Here is an 18,089-nt window from a genome sequence, read left to right as displayed (position 1 = left end):
TTCTCTCGCTCTCGAAAGGGAGGGAGGGGCCATGATGGTTGAAGCGACGCCGCAGCTGAGCAAAGCAGAGAGTGAGAAGACTTGCAGAGGGAGCTCCTGTTCCGTCTGGACGTACAGGTGCACAACTGCAAAACAGCAGGTGAGTCGGTCTCTTTACTCTTCTTTCATATATAAGTGTCCGGAATTGGCCTACACACTTCACCTAGTGGAGCACCGCTGCAAAAAAGTTTTTTTTATTTTCTTTGTTTTCTCACTTGGCAGCCACTTTGTGTTCAGTCCAGAGGGACTCCCTCTCAAACAAAGCTCCCGCTTGCTCCGTGTGAATTATTTGTTAATTGCATGGAGACGATGTGGTTGAAAGTAAACAGGACGTGTGAGGTATAGACTGTTTTCGCTTTTGTTAAGAACACGGGGAAAGGCGATGAATGAAGTCAGCAGAATTTGTGTTTGTATATGCAAAATCACCTCTATTTTTTTGCGGTAAGTCAAACAGCTCATATAGGACTTGTGCAAGCATCGTCATTAAACACGCGAGATGTGGAAGCTTCAAATGTTATTAAAGTGGATGTATTATTAAAAACTGACTTTCAGGTCTGAAAGTAAACAAGCAAATGCATATTTAGTTATCTGCCTATTTCTGATCGTGTGCCTGTGAGCAAGTTATTCTGGGGCTACTTTCTCAACTAATAACTTTGCAGTGAGACTGGACTAAGTTCCAGAGTGAAAGAACCACTTTTTGCGTGGTGGCATGTTAAAGCCCAAAGGTAAGCCAAGCTGCAGCAAAAGCCCGGCTGTCCATTGGTCCAGGCGGGATGACGGCACAACAAACCAATTTCATAATGGCAAGAATACTGTAAAAATAAAGTATGTCTATAACTCTTGGGGTATTTCGACAAAAGCCCGCCAAAAATATGTTATTAAGACACCCGGAAACTTTTCAATTATCATTATTAAATCATGTCATTGTTTGTTTACATGCTTTGTCTCAGTATCATGTAGTTTGATACTGAAAGCCCAAACGCGCAATTTTTGTATTCAAAATCCGCGTACCAAAAAACAGCATGTTATGTAATAATGGTAATTTAATGGCATTCATACAAAGTTCATTGGAAGTGTAGCTTAAAAACCAACCTGCCAATTTCCCGGATTTGCAGGTAATATCACAGACAGGAGGGCACCTGTGTGAATGGATGTTCCCTGGAGGGGTGTGCGAAGTTTAACACCCGCCATCACTTCTCTGCACCAGACGTTCACGTTGATGTCATCTAATTATTGATATTATTATGGGATGCTGTGTCTATGCACTTCAGAAAGGGGTTTGAGAGATTATATATAGCACATTTTGATGGGGTTTATTCGTTTATTAGTGTTTCTTTAGAAAGTTACCCATATATAGTACCCATGTTTCAATACCTGTGTGAAAGGGGGTGATTCTGTCTCTCCCTGCAATTGTTTTTCAGTGGGACGCAGTCCATCAAGATGCAAACTTGGACATGTTTCTTCAGCATGGGACACCAGAAGGTCCTCCTCTTCATTTTCCTCTTGGCGGCGTCCCAGTTGGGGGCCTTCCCCTTCAGCGCTACCCCAGACGTGGACGTCACCCCCAGGACGACGGTCTTCCTCAAGGGTGAGGTGTAAGAAGAAACGCACACACCTTGTGGCCTGATTTGCTGCCGCATGCTCGCTGGCCTCGGCGCTGAGCGACTGGCACAGTTTTTGGGCCCGAAGGCGCCGGCGTGGTCTCCCAAGTCCTGTCCTACATCGCGCCGCTCGGCGAAACATTTAACGATCGGCGTCCGTGCATACTGCTGAATAGGTGTATTCTGTCCGTGCCGTCGCCCCGACTCACCTTTTCCCTCCCTCACCACTGCGGCAGAGCTGCAGCGGGGAAGGGAAACTACGACGCCCCCCCTCCCCCTCCCCTCCTCCCTCCCTGGTGTGATCCTCTGGGGACGAGTATTATTAGAGAAGGGCAGGAACAAGCAGGGCAGCATCCAGAGCCGATGCTGCCTCACGTTCAGAGCCACGAGAACAGCGAGTGTGCAGGATAGAATGCATAGAAGTCACTTTCTGTATCGCGGATGTCAAACTCAAGGGTCGCTTGCCAGATGCAGCCCTCTGGAATTATTGTGAATCTCAGAGATGTGTACTTAATAATCATCTAACGCTATATGTATTCAGATTTTGGGTCAAATTAGCTTTTTCTATAAGTGAAGAGGGGGAGGGAGGTGATTAAAATTGAATATCGGAACTAGCGGAACCAAAGCGATAACAGATGGCATTATTAATGTTTAAAGGATAATAATTTAAACAATTTGTTGTTACTGTTGCATTTGTTTGCATCTTTCAAAAACAACAAAACAAAATCAACTGTTGATGTGTGAAAACACAGACTATTGATGTTGCAATGTCCAAAAACAAAGTCAACTATTAATGTTGTTAATGCCTATAAAGACGAGAAACTATTGATGTTTAAAATATTGACATTTCACTTTCCTTAAAAAACAAAACAAAACACTATTGATGTTTCACTTTCTTAAAAAGAAGACAAACAATTGATGTTTCACTTTCCTACAAAAACAAAACAAACTATTGATATAACACTTTCCTAAAAAGAAGGTATACAATTATGTTGCACTTGCTTAAAAAGTAGACTATTGATGTTGGACTTCCCTAAAAATAAGATAAATACTGCATCAATGTTGCACTTTCCTAAAATAAATAAATAATAATAATAATAATATTAGTAATAGTTATAATAATAAAATAAACCCTGTACTTGCCTAAAACAATAAAAAGAAAAAAAAGCTGCTATGTATTATTTTAGTACTTACTAGTTGCAAATTTCCTGCTGGAAGCTGTTGCACTGTCCTAAAAAGAAAGCAAACAAGTGATGTTGCACTTTGTCATATATTGAATGATCCAATTTTTTTTTAAATCACACTTGCTAATTTCCTGACAGAAGCTGTTGCACTTTCAAAAAAGGAGACAAACTATTGCTGTTGCACTGTCTTAAAAAGAAGAAAAACTATCAATCGTCCACTTTCCTAAAAGAGGGCAGACAATTAATGTTGCACTTGCTTAAAAAGAAGATAGATCATTGATGTTGGACTTTCCTAAAAAGAAGATAAATACTGCATCAATGTTGCACTTTTCTAATAACAATAATAATAATAATGAAATAAATACAATAAATATAATAAATGCAATAAATACAATAAATACAATAAAATACATTTTGTACTCTCCTAAAAAGATTTAAGCAGCTATGCTTTGAATGATAAATATTTTTTTTAGTACTTACTTGCACTGTCCTACAAAGAAAGCAAACAAGTGATGTTGCACTTTCCTAAAAAGAAGACCAAATGTTGATATTGTACTTTCCTAAAATTAATACAAATTATTGATGTTGCAGTTCCCTAAAAAGAAGACAAACTTCATGTTGCACTTTCCGAAAAAGAAGACAAATACTGTATCAATGTTGCAGTTCCCTTAAAAAACAAAATAACAAAACATTTTGCCATTTCCTAAAAATAAACTATTTTATTTAACCATACTGAATAATAGTTTTATTCTCTAAAATGCTGTAATCCTTAATTATTCATTCATTTGACTTTACTGCTAGAAGTTTGCTTCTTCTTTTTTTTTAAACGGAAACATCAAATATGTGTTCTGAATCAAAGACAAGCGCTCTTAGACATACAAAAACATGGATGTTTTTGGTGGACCACATGGCCCTCTGACAGCATTCAAAATGAGTTTGATCTCAAAGTTTTGCATCATTGTGTGTGGTTTCGTCAGGCCGCACATCGTACACAGCGACGCCAGCGCTCCTTTTGTTACGCCGACTGCCGCGGCGAATGGCTGAATGACAGCGTCACACTCATCGAGATGAAGAGCTTAACTAGCGCCGTGGAGCTGTTCCTAAAAATGTTTCATCAGATTTTTGCGTTCGTACAAGCGTGGGCTCTATCATCACAGACTTTTAAGAGGTTGTCCTTGACCCACTTTCTGAGGGAGCGCGCTTGTTTTTGTGCTGCAGAGATGCACTTGGTCCCATGTGGATGACATGTTCCACCCCCTCTCTTCGCCAGTGGGTGACACATGTCACTCTGCGTGCGCGCTGACGACATTTATAATATGCGTCTTCATTTGTACGGTCGTCAGTGTGGGCGGACGTGTCACGCTGTATGAATTGAACAGACAGTATGTTTGATAGATGGCCTGCTTGAGTGGAGCGCAAGGACACGCCGCTGCATTTGTCACGGGAAGAGCGAACTCCTCCGGCTTGTTTAAGCCGCCGATGAAAATGTGTACGGTAAAAAAATGAGCGCTGCCTAACGAGCCGTAGTGGATGACGACTTTGGCAAACGTCCAGATTCTCCATCCTTGAAAATGACCCGCCTTAAGCCTCCTAGGAATGGCTTTCCGGGTGATTGTTATGAGCGCTGACTGAGAAACCACGAGGATCATAATATGTCGTGGCGTTGTCGGTCGTGAAAATCACAGAGCTACAATGCTACAGTCAGGAATGTGCAAAATCAATAGTTGGTCTTCTTTTTAGGAAAGTGCAACAGTAGTTGTTTGTTTTAGGTATGTCACAAAACGGTGATAAAACATGCATGATATAGGCCACATGCAAGTTTTGCGTTTATGTTTTTTTATTTTTTTCCAGGTCCATACTGTGCTCCCCTTTTAAAGGAGCACAGATTGGACCTTGTTTTTTGTGTTATCTCCCTCCTTCCTCATATTTCCTTTTTTTCCCATCTATGAAACTCCAACCGCCAGACTTCCCATTTTTCCTCCCTCTATTGTCGTTGTTATTTTTCGTGTGAAGACAAATTCCTTGCGTGTTTTTACATATGTGGCCAATAAATCACAATGTCTATATCAATATGGTAAAAATGTATTGGCGGAAAGAAAAAAAATATGCTTTTCTGTGAAGTTACTAAAAAAAACATGAAGGAGATAGCCCCGATATCAATATTTGATCCAGCTGTATCTATAATGTATTGTAAGAGATAGTGACATACATTAGAACATTTTTATTTTGTTTTATGGTATGGTATTGCTACAGCAACTTTAGATATCGATACTATCACTGTAGGGTATTCAGAGTTTATGCTAAATGCTAAATGTTAACAAAAGTGTTTACGTTTAAATTGAATGTAAATATCGCTATTTCCTACAAATGGCCTCCCCATCGCCTTACTTCGCCAAGCACAAGCCTGACCTGCTTCTGCCTCTGCTAGCAGACCTGAAGTAATGCGCATGTGAAATATTAATGAGAGTCGCCAGACAAGACGAAAAGATGTTAAGCTACTGTAAGTGCAGGTTGTGAAAAACGCGCATCAATCTGTACTCCAATCCTCACCTGGGAGAGCATCTGTCGACCTTGTGGGAACGACACTCGACTGAAGCGATCAATGCACAAAATAGTTGGAGTTAGGGTTCACAGTCGATGATAAAAATTCTAATCCCTCGCAATTTTGTCATCTCGTATACTTTTGAAGGACACTTGGAAATGACCAAATAGATGGCCACTCCTAACCTAAATGGCAGACTTCCTGTCTCTTTTCAGACATGGCCTCTTGAGACTTTTTTTGTGGGCCTACTCAAGCCAGACATGTCGTCCAAATTTGATGTTGTTTAGTGGAAGTGGCTTCAGGGCCTGCATTTTTTTTTAAAATTCAAAAGACCACCGGAAATGGCAAACATAAAATGGCCTCTTCAAAGCAAAATGGACTGTGTCTTCTCAGGCATGGCCTCTCAAGACTTTATGGGGGTCTGCTCATGACAGACGTGTCTGCCAAATTTCATGTTTACCCATGAGTCTGGCTTCGGGGGCTGGATTTTCCAAAAATTCAAATGACCCCTGAAATGAACACTTCAAACCAACATGGCATGCCTGCCATGTTGCTTCCTGGGGTCTGTATTTTTCAGAAGAAGTCTCGTAGGCGTCCACACACTCACAAATTGCATGTAAATGCTGAGAGATGCTGTCACCGAGCTCAAATACAAACAAAGAGAAAAGCGAGAGCGTGTTAATACATCACAGCACAATCGCGTTGACTTAAGTGTTACATAAAACGTCTTCCTCTTTCCTTACATCATCGTCGGATAAAAATGAGTGACAGTCGTCCCAAAAGAGATCCAGTCGGTCTCCCCTTGCAGCGTTTGTCCCCAACGTTGCTTCTTGCGTGTCGCACGCTCTCTTGCCAGTCAAGTGACTGGCTCTGAGTCACGCAGGAAGTCACGCACACACATGGGCACACGGGGCTTTAACATCATCCAGACCCCACATGGCGGCTTGCTGGTTGTCTGAGCATGCTCGTGAGCCGCCACCTGCGATGGATCAACTGTCACATTGTCACATGCACAACATAAAAACACAAACAAGTTTGATGTGAAGTGTGTCTGTGTGTGATAAGGACATACCGTCATTTGACATCAAACTTGTGACGAATTACACAAACCAGTGCACCGCACGCTAGGACGTGCTGCATTTTTATATAATGTTATGTCTTTTCATGCATAGCCCCTTGAGACTTTTTTTGTGGGTGTTATCATGATAAACATGCCTGATAAATTTCACGCTGTTAGGTGAAACTGGTTTCGGGGGCTGGATTTTGAACAACTTCAAAAGACCCATGGAAATGACCAAACTGACACGGAAACATCCGCTTAAAATCAAAATGGCAGATTCCCTGTACATTTTTGGACATGGCTTCTTGAGACTTTTTCCCGGGTCTACTCATGATAGACATGTCTGCCAAATTTCACGCTTCCAAGTGAAAGTGGTTTTGGGGGCTGAATTTTCAAATAACTTCAAAAGACCCCTGGAAATTACCAACTGGCTCTGAATCATCCACTTAAAACCAAAATGGAAGACCTATTGTGCTTTTTCACACATGCCCTTTTGAGACTTTTTTGTGGGTTTACTCATGATAGACATGACTGTAAAATCTCATGTTGCTAAGTGAAACTGGTTTTGGGGGATGAATTTTCAAAAAAAAACTTGGGAAGACCCATGGAAATGACCAAACTGACACAGAAACATCCACTTAAAATCAAAATGGCAGACCTGTACATTTTTGGAGACTTTTTCCTGGGTCTACTCATGATAGACATTTCTGCCAACTTCATTCTCCTTAGAGGAACTGCCTCCGGGGGGTGAATTTTCAAATAGTCCCTGGAAATGACCAACATGATCCTTCAAACCAAAATGGCGGACTTCCTGTGTATTGTCATGGCCTTTTTTATTTTACGTGTATACCCGCCAAATTTCACATTAAGTGCACCTAATGTTGTGGCCAGTGAGTGACTCACTCTTTCTAATAGACAAGTTGCAGCATCTCATAATAACTTTGCATTGTTATGACTCCTTCTGACATCCAAATCCTCCATAAACACAACCAAGGTCGCATTCTGCCTCAGGGCCTCGGGGACGCTCCCTCGTCATTGTATTCGTCAGCGTTGTTGCATCACGCAGCCCCTATTTCATGATTTTTTTATTTTTTTTGTTACCAGATCCACGCCAGAGCTTCGACATGACTCACACGCGCTGCCTTGAGCTGTTGCTGCCATGTTTGCATAACTGTTTGTGTCAACATAGCCGCGGGGAAAGTGACGTTGCTTTGCTCGTGTGCACGTTTTTCCCTCTGCCTACAATGTTGAGGACGATGTGTATTGTGTATTTGAAGTGGGCGCAGCTGAGGCCGTGTGCTAGTGTTTCTTCTTCTTGCCTGGGCCTTAATAACAATGATATATTATGGAAATTGTCTTTTTAATGTTATTAAACTTCCAGAGCGAAATAACCCATTTTGCTGAAGTGCTAACATGGTGTAGCTAAAAGGTTAGCAGAGCTACAGTGTTAGCACAGAACAGTGGAGCCAGCTAGCATTAGCATCTGATAATAAAGTTATGATAATCTTTTGGTTAAAGTCATGAGACGTGTTGGGTAGTTTCGGTGATGTCATACGCTACACTAATTGACGAACGATAATGCAATGGGACCTCTATAGATGTTTACTTTAAGTGTGTGTGTGGGGGAGGCGCTATAGTCAATTAGCCAGTTTTCTGGGATACACAGGTGAGTTTTAGATAAGAGTTTGGAAAGCGTCTGAACACACCATTGGCCTGACATCTTACGCACCTTCACCATGGCAAGAAATATACTGTTCATTTTGTGTATGAACGTTCTAACCTTGGTGTATTTTGATGTTGGCATACCACGGACATAATATTTAAACATCTGGTAACTGTTATAAAATCATGAATAAATGCATAATATGTCTAATTTAATATTGTTTAATCTATGTTACATTGATTTTTTGACAAGCTAAATCAAATAAAAATCAGATCGCAAATGAAACTTAAAAGCTGTTGCTCTGTAATATGTTTACAGCGTATACGCAGTATCTGTGTTTTGAAGCCTTAGCAGACGTCTTTGATCTCTTGAGTCAAATATTTTTCAGCATTTTAGCGAGTTCAAGTTCAAGGCAATGATTTTTTTTTTTCATTTTCCTAAATCAAAGCTCAGCTTGCAAAGCACCAAATGTTTGTTTACTGTTAAAGAAGGAGAAGGAAAAGATTATTGCCTCCATTTTGCTTCACAGTGTATACAGAATGATTTACTGTATATCATGAGATGGGAGGGACGTGACTGAGCGTTTGTGCTGGGGTGGGGGGGAGGGTCTTGCTGTAAACACAGCGACCAGCATGAGTGTGTCATGTGACGCACTTCCAAGTTCCATTACGCAACAATAACGTTCAGAAAGACTTGTCGTAATCCTCCTTGGTCAATCGCAGACATTCTTTGCTCCGCTTTAAAATTCTCAGCATGTTATTGTGACTTGCGGAGGGCTGGGAGGGGGGGGGGGGGGGGTCGCTAAGGCTGTTGGGGAATGGGGGCAAGAGGGCTCAGGCGACATTTTAAGGGCATTGAGCAGGACGGTTGTCCCAATACTGCCAAGTCGCATCAGGGCTGGAGCTTCATCTTCTTGGTTGTCAGCATGTGGGTGTGATAATATTTTGTTAGTAGGTCGTGCTTTATGTGATCTCGGCGCACCCATGTACAGAAAAGGCACAGTATCGGCTGAATTGAATATCAATGTGTCAGATACATTCATAAATACCATATAGTAGCATGGAATGTGATGAGTAAATTGTATTAGAAATTTGTTGTGCATGTGGATTTTGATTTGATTTGAGTGGCAAGTGATGGTTTAGAGTTTCACATTACACTCAATAAGAAGTTACACCAGGTTAGGGTTTTAACAATGGATTTCACTAAATACCTAAACAGGCTACCAATCCAATTATACCACAACGACAGCAAGACCCTCAGCCCCCTTCCGCGTTGTGAGAGACCCTCTGGATGTTTGCAGGCCTGCTGGGCAGCGCTCGCTTCAACGCGCGCAACTGCAGCACGCTACTGCTGGAGGAGGAGGCGGGGATCCTGTACGTGGGAGGAAGAGGAGCGCTGTACGCACTCAACGCGTCCGACATCGCCATGCCCGCTAGCCCCCAAGTGAGTACAAAACAGAATTCTCACCCCCATACACACACACTATTTCTCCACACAAGTTTGCATCGTAAAAGAGGACAGACTAATTTTAGCCTCAAGCAGATTGAGCAAATCCAATTGTGTCTTTTTTGATTTTATGGCTGCGGGATTAAATGCAGCATGGTTGAGCAGAGCGAGTGGCGCGTTTTTGTCAAATACTAAGAGCGAGGACTCGCACCCAAAATCCGCATTCAGTAATTGTTTAGCATTTAAGCAGCGAATCCCAAATCGAATGGGTTACTAATTGTACTACACCAATTTGAACATAATGGTAAATTAAATGATTTTCTCCACCATATGTTCCAACATATAACAGTAAACAATCCCAACAAAAAATGTTTTGTTCTTTGATAGCTTTTGTTTTCATGGTGTCTTTATTTATTTTGAAACAAATATTTTCAGGTCATTCATATCCCAAAGCACCGCACTATTTTGGGGGCTAATAGGTGACATATCTGGGACCCCTAACAAAGGGGCTGGGCTGTTTTTGTATTGGAATGCATCCAATACAAACTGTGCTTTAATTTTGTGACTGTTCCCAGATTGACTGGGACGCGTCCGCCGAACTGAAGAAGCAGTGTCTGAACAAAGGCAGGGACAACAAGGTGCCTGCCGGACACTCCCACTTGCCCCCTTATTGGAGAACTTCTTTTGGAACGTTACGTTGATATATTGCGTGTGTGTGTGTGTGTGTGTGTGTGTGTGTGCGTGTGTGTGTGTGTGTGTGTGTGTGCGTGAGCAGACCGAGTGCTTCAATCACATCCGCTTCTTGCAACGCTACAACGAGACTCACCTGTACGCATGCGGCACCAACGCCTTCAGGCCTCTCTGCGCATACGTCGTAAGTGGAGCCCTCACCACTTGATTATATGTTGACAAAAGTATTGGGACACCGACAGGCAGTGACTCGTATGTTCTCTCCGTGAAGGATTCCGAACGATTCCGCTTGCCGTCGGGATTTGACGACGGCAGAGACAGGTGTCCGTATGACCCCGCCAAGGGATACACAGGCCTCCTTGTAGGTACGCGTTCAATTTTATTTTTTTTTACATCCAAAATGCTTATGTTTTTATCATTAAATTCTGCGCCAAGGTCGCCATACATTTAGACTGTGCAAGGATGTCAAAAACTGTTGTTGTGCGTCTTCTCATTCAGACGGCGAGATGTTTACGGCTTCCCAGTACGAGTTCCGCAGCTCTCCGGACGTGCGCCGCAACTTCCCCTTCCCCACACTCAGGACAGAGGAAGCGCCCACCCGCTGGCTTCTGGGTGAGAGCGTGTCACACTCCGCAATCCTGTCCAGATGGCCCCACGTGCGCACAACCTGACTTCCCGTTCGGCATCTAGAGGCGGATTTTGTGGGCTCGGCGCTGCTACGCGAGAGCGTCAACAGCTCCGTCGGCGACGACGACAAGATCTACTTCTTTTTCACGGAGAGGAGCCAGGAGCAGATGGCGTACCCCAGCCGGACTAAAGTGTCCAGGGTGGCGCGGGTTTGCAAGGTCAGAAGATCCACCCTCTTCTTCCCGAACCCCTCACCACATTTCATGCGCAATCAGCATCTTCGGTCGAGAATGCAAGCTCAACTTCCTGTCTGTTATGTTTTTTCAGACAGTTTTTATAGTCACATGAGGCCTAATATTCTCCTGCCTGTTTACCACATAACATGCTCGCCAACGTATTATGATTATTATTGTTGTTGTTGCTGCTGTTGTGTTTTGGTATTAGTTTTCTTAAAATAAATAAAAAGTGTATTTCTTGTGTGCAAGATTTAAAAAAAAAAAACATCACAGTAAGTATTGTATAGCAAAAATTCTACATTTTAAAAAAACAACCATCCACATATCAAATAGTTACTGTATAACAGGTCAGACTTTTAATTACAGTAATTGCAGTGCATGATACTGCTTCTAATCTATTAGGTGCATCAAAACCCTAACGTCCAAATTGAAAATAGTATTTAATTTAAAGTATTATTGTAAGTGTTGACAAACAATTAATTTTTTTTCACTTATTGATCTCACAATTTTCCGTAATTAATCCCGATTAACTATGATTAATCACAGTTTTCTGCTTCTACTTTTTCTTCAAAGCTTGTAACAGATATTTCCTGGAGTAAAGTCTTGGAATTTATGTAAAATCATCAAATATAAAGTTCTGTATATTTGGGGGGGAAAAAAAGACTGTTCTAATAGCTTTCTTTGATCCTTGAATAGAATAACTGCACCTAATGTTGTGGATTTTAGAATATAACTTTATTTGTCTGTTTCTAGATAAAAAACGAATTCATCTTTAAACACAGCTTTCAGATCAACATCCCTCACATACCACAAATAAAAATAAATCAAATGTGGTGCTTAACTCATTCACTGCCATTGACGGCTATAGACGTTAAAAATTTATTTGAGTTGAAGTTTGCCTCCTCCTCACCGTTGCCGCGGTGACCCACTCAGCCGTCCCTTTAGGACATATGTCCTCCTTTTTGAGAAGTAGCTCACATCAGTGCAGCTCTTGGAGGTAAACAAGCAGCCGCTGCGGCTTCACAATTCAGATAAATTAGTGACGGGGACCAATGCTTTCAACACAGAGGGGGCGTGGTTAGTGAGTCTTGTATGTTAAATGTTAGCCCCTCACATATCTCTGAAAATGTCATCCTCCTTAACACCCCATCCCACTCCGTCCTACCTCAAACAAACTATTCCACTCCAATCCTGTAGGGGGTAGTAATTGAGCTGTTGCTATGCTACACCTCATAAATGCGAACTGGTCCTCGCCAGTGCATGTCAGCTTCATCCTCTCTCTATCTGCAGACGGACTGGGGCGGTCAAAGGACCCTGCAGAGGAAGTGGACCTCTTTCCTCAAGGCCAGGCTGGTGTGTTTGGTGCCCGAGTATGAGCTGTACCTCAACGTCCTGCGTGGTGTGTTCGTCATGCACGGCCGCGACGCGCAGAGCAGCCTCTTGTACGGCGTCTTCGGCCTGGAATGGTGAGAAAAGATGTTTAGCTCTCTGTTTTTTGGGTAGATTGAGGAAAATAAAGGGCTACAGGAACGGACGCTGGATTGTACAAAGCAGCACACTTGGAATGGCGGATGATTTAAAAATGGCAGCCGGAAGCATTTTATTGGTCCAAAGGTAGACGTGACAGGAAAAAGTGATAGTACTGTACGGATGACGTAATTTATCCAAATCATGATCTCTGTAGGCGTAAAAAGCAGGACTAAAGAGGATTTCCCATTCAATGATCATAAGCAAAAACTCGACTGAGCTTGAAATACTTCCTGTTTTCATTCTGCTTCTTTCAAATGTACAGTGTAAAACATAATATTGTGCCGCCATCTAGTGGCTGACAGTGGAATTACACAACAAATAACGGCGCGCCAGAGTCAATTAGTCATATAAACTTTCCTAAAATCGCGAGACTGTGAACTGGCAACCTGCGATGGAGAGGGGTTTACTGTATTTAGACGTGGTGAAGCAGTATATGGTTAATTTCCCATATTTGCGTCCGCCCTGTTTCAAATATGTCATCTTCTTACCACTTATCTGTTGCATGTCAGGAAGAACATCAAAGCCTCGGCCATCTGCCAGTACGCCTTCTCAGACGTGCAGAAAGCCTTTGACGGGCCCTACATGGAGGCGCAGGACTCCAAGTGGCGAGAGTACACAGGGAAGGTCCCCGAGCCGAGACCTGGGTCTGTAAGTTACACCCGAAACAGCACGAATCCCCCAGCACGAAAAGAGTAGACCTCCTACCGTCTCTTCAGTGCATCACCGACGAGCACCGATCCCGGGGCATCAACTCGTCGCGAGACCTCCCCGACAGCGTGCTGACGTTTGCCCGGAGGCACCCGCTCATGGCCGTCCAAGTGCGTCCGGTTGGGGCGCGACCGCTCATGTTCAAAAGGAGCGTCAACTACGTCCGCATCGCCGCACACCGGCAGCCGGCGCTAGACGGAAACCTCTACACTGTCCTCTTTCTGGGAACTGGTGAGGGGATGTTTGAGATGGTAGCATTAGCATTAGCTGCTTCTTTAATAAACATGTTAGCATTTCGTCTACTGTATATTTCAGTCTATAAATTGTCATGCTTTGGTTGGTTTGTAACCTAGAGTGAATTATAGTCCGGAAAATTCTATACATTTGATGTAATTACAGTATGTCTTTTTCTAGATGATGGCTGGCTGCACAGAGCAGTGGACATCAGGGGGAAAATGCACATCATTGACGAGCTACAGCTGTTTGATCAAGCCCAACCCATAGAGAGCGTGGTCCTAGCTACAGCACTGGTGAACGTAGCCACTTTTTTTTCACTTTGAAACGCCAACGTGAAACCATATTTATACGTTTATATCACAGCGAAGAGTCTATGTGGGCTCCCACTCGGGGGTGGCGCAGATCCCCATGTCGGCCTGCCGGAGGTACACTTCCTGTTACGATTGCGTCTTCGCCAGGGATCCGTTCTGCGGCTGGGATGGGCGGGAATGTGTGGAGGTGTGGTCACGAGCGCAGAGGTGAGGCCCTCGGGGACGCACAACAAAGTCGTAGCTAAATAAAATAATGTTTTAAACATTCTTGTGGAGTTTATCTTAGATGCTAATTGAGCTCTAAATGCTAATTGAGCTCTAAATGCTAATTGAGCTCTAAATGCTAATTGAGCTCTAAATGATAATTTCACTTAGGAACATGGCCTTTGTTAGACAAGTGTGTGATGATGAGTAGTCCCAAGAAGCAGTCCTTGGGAAAAGACACAGGAAGTCCGCTAATTTGGTTTGAAGTGGCCATTTTAGGGTTTGATTTGTGAAATTTGACATGTCTATTATGAGTAGAGCCACAAAGTCTCCAAAAGCCATGCCAGAAAAGACATGAAATCTGCCTTTTTCGTTGGAAGCGGCCATTTCAAGGTCAATTTTGTCATTTGTGGGTGTCCTTGGAATATTTATCAAATTGACCCTCCTAATTGTCACTTTTGCCATGTGAAATTTGGTAAGCATTTCTACCGTAAACATACCCACAAAAAGTCTCAAGAATCCATGCCTTAAAGGGGAAGTCAACCCCCCAAAAATTCTTGACAATAATATTTTCTATGCAGCCCCACTAGTCTACATATGGCATTCCGGTTAATATTGCGTAGTGGAATACGAGTTAAGCAGCAACATCCAGCAGTTTTTATCAATATCAGAAGGCGGCCATTTTGCCACTTGCTGTCGAGTGAATGACGTCACAGTTGCTCAGGTCTCAGGTCACAACCAATCACAGCTCAGCTTCAGAAAACAGGTGAGCTGTGATTGGTCGTTGCCTGAGCCCTGAGCAACTCTGATGTCATCTTCAGTCGACAGCGAGTAGCAAAATGGCCGCCGACTGAGATGGATAAAAAAAAAAAACGGCTGGATTTTGCTGCATAACTCATATTCCACAAATGTAATATTAATCAGAATGTCATGTTTAGAATAGTGAGGTCACATATAACATATTATTGTCAAGAAATGTTTAAGGTTGACTTCCCCTCTAAGACAAAGAAAGTCAGCCATTTTGTTTAAAAGCAGCCACTGCAGTGTCAAGTTGGTAATTTCCACAAGTGTTCTTTTAAATGTTTTGAAAATTCAGCCCCTGATTCCTGTTTGGCTTAGCAATGTGAAATTTGGTAGGCGTGTCTAGTATGAATAGACCTGCAAAGAAGCCATGCTTGAAAACACACAGGAAATCTGCCATTTTGTTTTGAAGCAGCCATTTTATGTTGATTTCCAAAAACACAACTTTTAGGGATGATGTCGTTCCAGGTCAAACCTCACCCAAGACATCCAAAGGGGTACCAGGGGCTGTAAGGAGAATTCAGGAAACGGTGTGTATTGATTGTGTTTTTATTCACTATTGAAACAGACTCTTACGTTGTCCTACCTCGTGGGCTCCGCAGTTGTCCAGCGGCGGCGCTCGGTGATGGCAGGCGATGACGTGCTCCTCCAATGCGAACTGCGCTCCAACCTGGCGATGCCGCGCTGGACGCTGGATGGCAAAGAGCTACGAGGTTATGGCGTCAATTCGGGCTACCGCGTGGGTACCGACGGCCTCCTCATCATCGGGGCTCGGGGCAGGCAGGGCGGCTCGTACCGCTGCTTCGCAGTGGAGAACTCCGTCTCCGTTTTGGTGTACTTATACACGGTAAGGGTACACACGGATTCGTACTTCCCGGCGGAGGAGACGACGCCGACAGATCCGTCCGCGCTACCCGGAACGACGGCGGCGATGGACCTAACCACGGTTGGACGACCCTCTCCCTCGCTCGCCGCCCCGCTGCCCGCCGGGCCTCAGCTCCACTCGTACCGACACATGGAGGCCGTGTACATCTGCCTGGTGGCCGTCCTGGGCGGTCTGTGCCTGGTGTTGTCCGTAGTCTTACTTTATGTGAGCTTCTGCACCAAGCGGGTCTCTCGCAGCCGGAAGTTCTCCCAGCAGCAAGGCCTGCACATCCTCGGGTCGTCGGAAAGGAAGGGAAGCTCCCACGTGGAGCTTCAAACCATCTCCAACGGACGTCGAGGACGCCGCTCCATCTCGGTGCCCACTTTCGGCGACTTCCTGCAAATCGTTCCCGGCGAGGTATCTCCGACGGCCGGCACCCCGCCGGCCGCCCCGCCGCTCCCCATGCCGCCGCCGCTGCCCGACGCGGACTACACCAACGGGCTGTCCGCCACGCTGCCCGGCGCCCTGCGCAAGATGAACGGCAATAGCTACGTGCTCCTGCGGCAGGTGGACCACGACGGCGCCTCGCCGCTTTATCACTCCTTTACCGAGGAGCTCAATCGCATCCTGGAGCAGAGGAAACACACGCAGCTGGACCTCCAGCCACATGAGAGCTCCATCTAAACATAGACTATAAAGGGGCTAGGAAATCCACAGGGAGCCTAGATTTGAATGAACCCTGAGTTTAAGAACTTTAAAGGCAGACACGCTAACCACTAGGTTACGGCGCTGCCCTTTACGAGATTTTTTTTTCCAGAAATGGAAAAAGATCATCAGGAAGAGAATTTGCGCCGAGTCATGATGTGCACTGCTTACGCTAAATAGTAGCATACAAAGTGGAGCTCAGAACAGTCAGTGTTGCCAAATTTGTGATTTTTTTTTTCCACCCCCCCCACCACTCATCTAAAATGAGTAACTTTGATTCCTACTCAGAAACTGGCTTAGGAAGGAAATCAGAGTCAGTCGTGCTGAACATTGCCAAAGACACGGTGCCCATTTATACTTCGCAGTGATTTATCGTTGAAAACTTTTTGGCCCGAGGTACGTCCTTCCAATTTGCCGAGTTTTTTTTTTACCTCAACTGTACAGCTCTGCTTGAGGAAGGACTGTGACAGAGCTGGAGGAAGTGGAGTGAAAGTGGAGTTGTCGTCATTGATTTTAGACACGTGGACCAGCCAAAAGCCAGGAGGTACTGTATAATGTGTAATGTTGAGTTCTTGAACATTTAAAATGTTAATTTATTATTAAGATTTTGTTTAAATAATTTATCTTCAAGAGGGAAAACTTGTTTTTTGCATTATCAGTAAAATAAAGTATTTCTATAATTTCCGCAGATGTTAATGCAAGTTAACTGCCATTGACGGCTGTAGACGTCAAAAATTCATTTAAACTATTTCTAGTAGGTTAACATTTTTTTCCACTTTTGTTAACAAGAGTATGAAAACCTAGGAAAAAAATATTGAACATTTAGAACAGATATAAAATGTGTGATTAATCGTGAGTTAATTATTAAAGTCATGCGATTAATTACAATTTAAAAAAATTAACCACCTGACGCAATTTTAAAATAAATTATTTTTTTTAATTAGGGCCGTCCGGCGATTAAAATGTTTAATCGTAATTAATCGCATGACTTCACTAGTTAACTCTTGATTAATTAAAAATGTATATCTGTTCTAAATGTACAATAAAAAAATTCTAGGTTTTCAAAAATTTTAACTAATAGAAATAATTCAAATTACGTCTTTAGCCGTCAATGGCAGTGAATGAGTTAATAATGGAAGAAAAGTACTCATTTGGAGAATTGTTTTTATTAAAATTGTTAATCGGATTTTTGTGAGAGTAGAAAAAGCCTGAATACCGCAAAGAGATGAAGAATTACAATACTCACGCCACCACTCTCTAACTGCAGGTCTGTCTGCTTAGGTCTTCTTCTTTTTTTTTCCTGAAGTTTGAAACTAAAGAAAAGGAAATACCTCACTGTTGACATGAATGACAGGACTTCTGGGAGGCCATCTTGATGTTTGAGATGCTGGAAGCTTCTCCAAACTATTTTACTAATCAGTTCAAAACGTTTCTCAGGATTGTTTCTGTCCACCGTCCCGTCGCAAAACATCTTGTCTACGACAAACTCAAACACAGTGGCACTAGCTCAAGATTTTACCCATAAAGTTATTTGTTGAGAACCCAGTGGTGATTCTGTTTGTTTGGTTTTATTTTTGGATTTCTACATTTGAACCTAAATCCAAACTCTTATGATTGTTTTTCTCTTAACAATAAACATT

General features: G+C 43.1%; 1 protein-coding gene across 1 annotated transcript; it reads left to right on the top strand.

Moving 5' to 3' along the window:
• Window positions 1–37: 37 nt before the first annotated feature.
• sema4gb (sema domain, immunoglobulin domain (Ig), transmembrane domain (TM) and short cytoplasmic domain, (semaphorin) 4Gb) lies at window positions 38–17,990 on the top strand. Its single transcript, XM_086064982.1, has 15 exons — window positions 38–139; window positions 1,461–1,627; window positions 9,390–9,532; window positions 10,111–10,173; window positions 10,311–10,409; window positions 10,497–10,590; window positions 10,724–10,837; window positions 10,916–11,070; window positions 12,379–12,554; window positions 13,128–13,266; window positions 13,335–13,557; window positions 13,741–13,856; window positions 13,927–14,081; window positions 15,348–15,409; window positions 15,482–17,990. Exons 2-15 carry the CDS (start codon window positions 1,480–1,482, stop codon window positions 16,426–16,428), a joined length of 2,634 nt encoding a protein of 877 aa, XP_085921108.1. The 5' UTR covers window positions 38–139; window positions 1,461–1,479; the 3' UTR covers window positions 16,429–17,990.
• Window positions 17,991–18,089: the final 99 nt, after the last annotated feature.

This window comes from Leptonotus elevatus, chromosome 20, assembly GCF_054856555.1.
Source record: "Leptonotus elevatus isolate MCC_2025b chromosome 20, RoL_Lele_1.0, whole genome shotgun sequence".
Classification (NCBI taxonomy): Eukaryota; Metazoa; Chordata; class Actinopteri; order Syngnathiformes; family Syngnathidae; genus Leptonotus; species Leptonotus elevatus.
This window is presented reverse-complemented; position numbering and strand designations above follow the sequence as displayed.

What these genes read in the sequence shown, in the direction of transcription:
- sema4gb (XM_086064982.1), top strand. Translation starts at nt 1,480, where the DNA reads ATGCAAACTTGGACATGTTTCTTCAGCATGGGACACCAGAAGGTCCTC. An exon ending in GGCGTCTTCGGCCTGGAATG is followed by an intron (nt 12,555 to 13,127) that starts GTGAGAAAAGAT and finishes GTTGCATGTCAG; the next exon opens with GAAGAACATCAAAGCCTCGG. An exon ending in GTGTGGTCACGAGCGCAGAG is followed by an intron (nt 14,082 to 15,347) that starts GTGAGGCCCTCG and finishes ATGTCGTTCCAG; the next exon opens with GTCAAACCTCACCCAAGACA.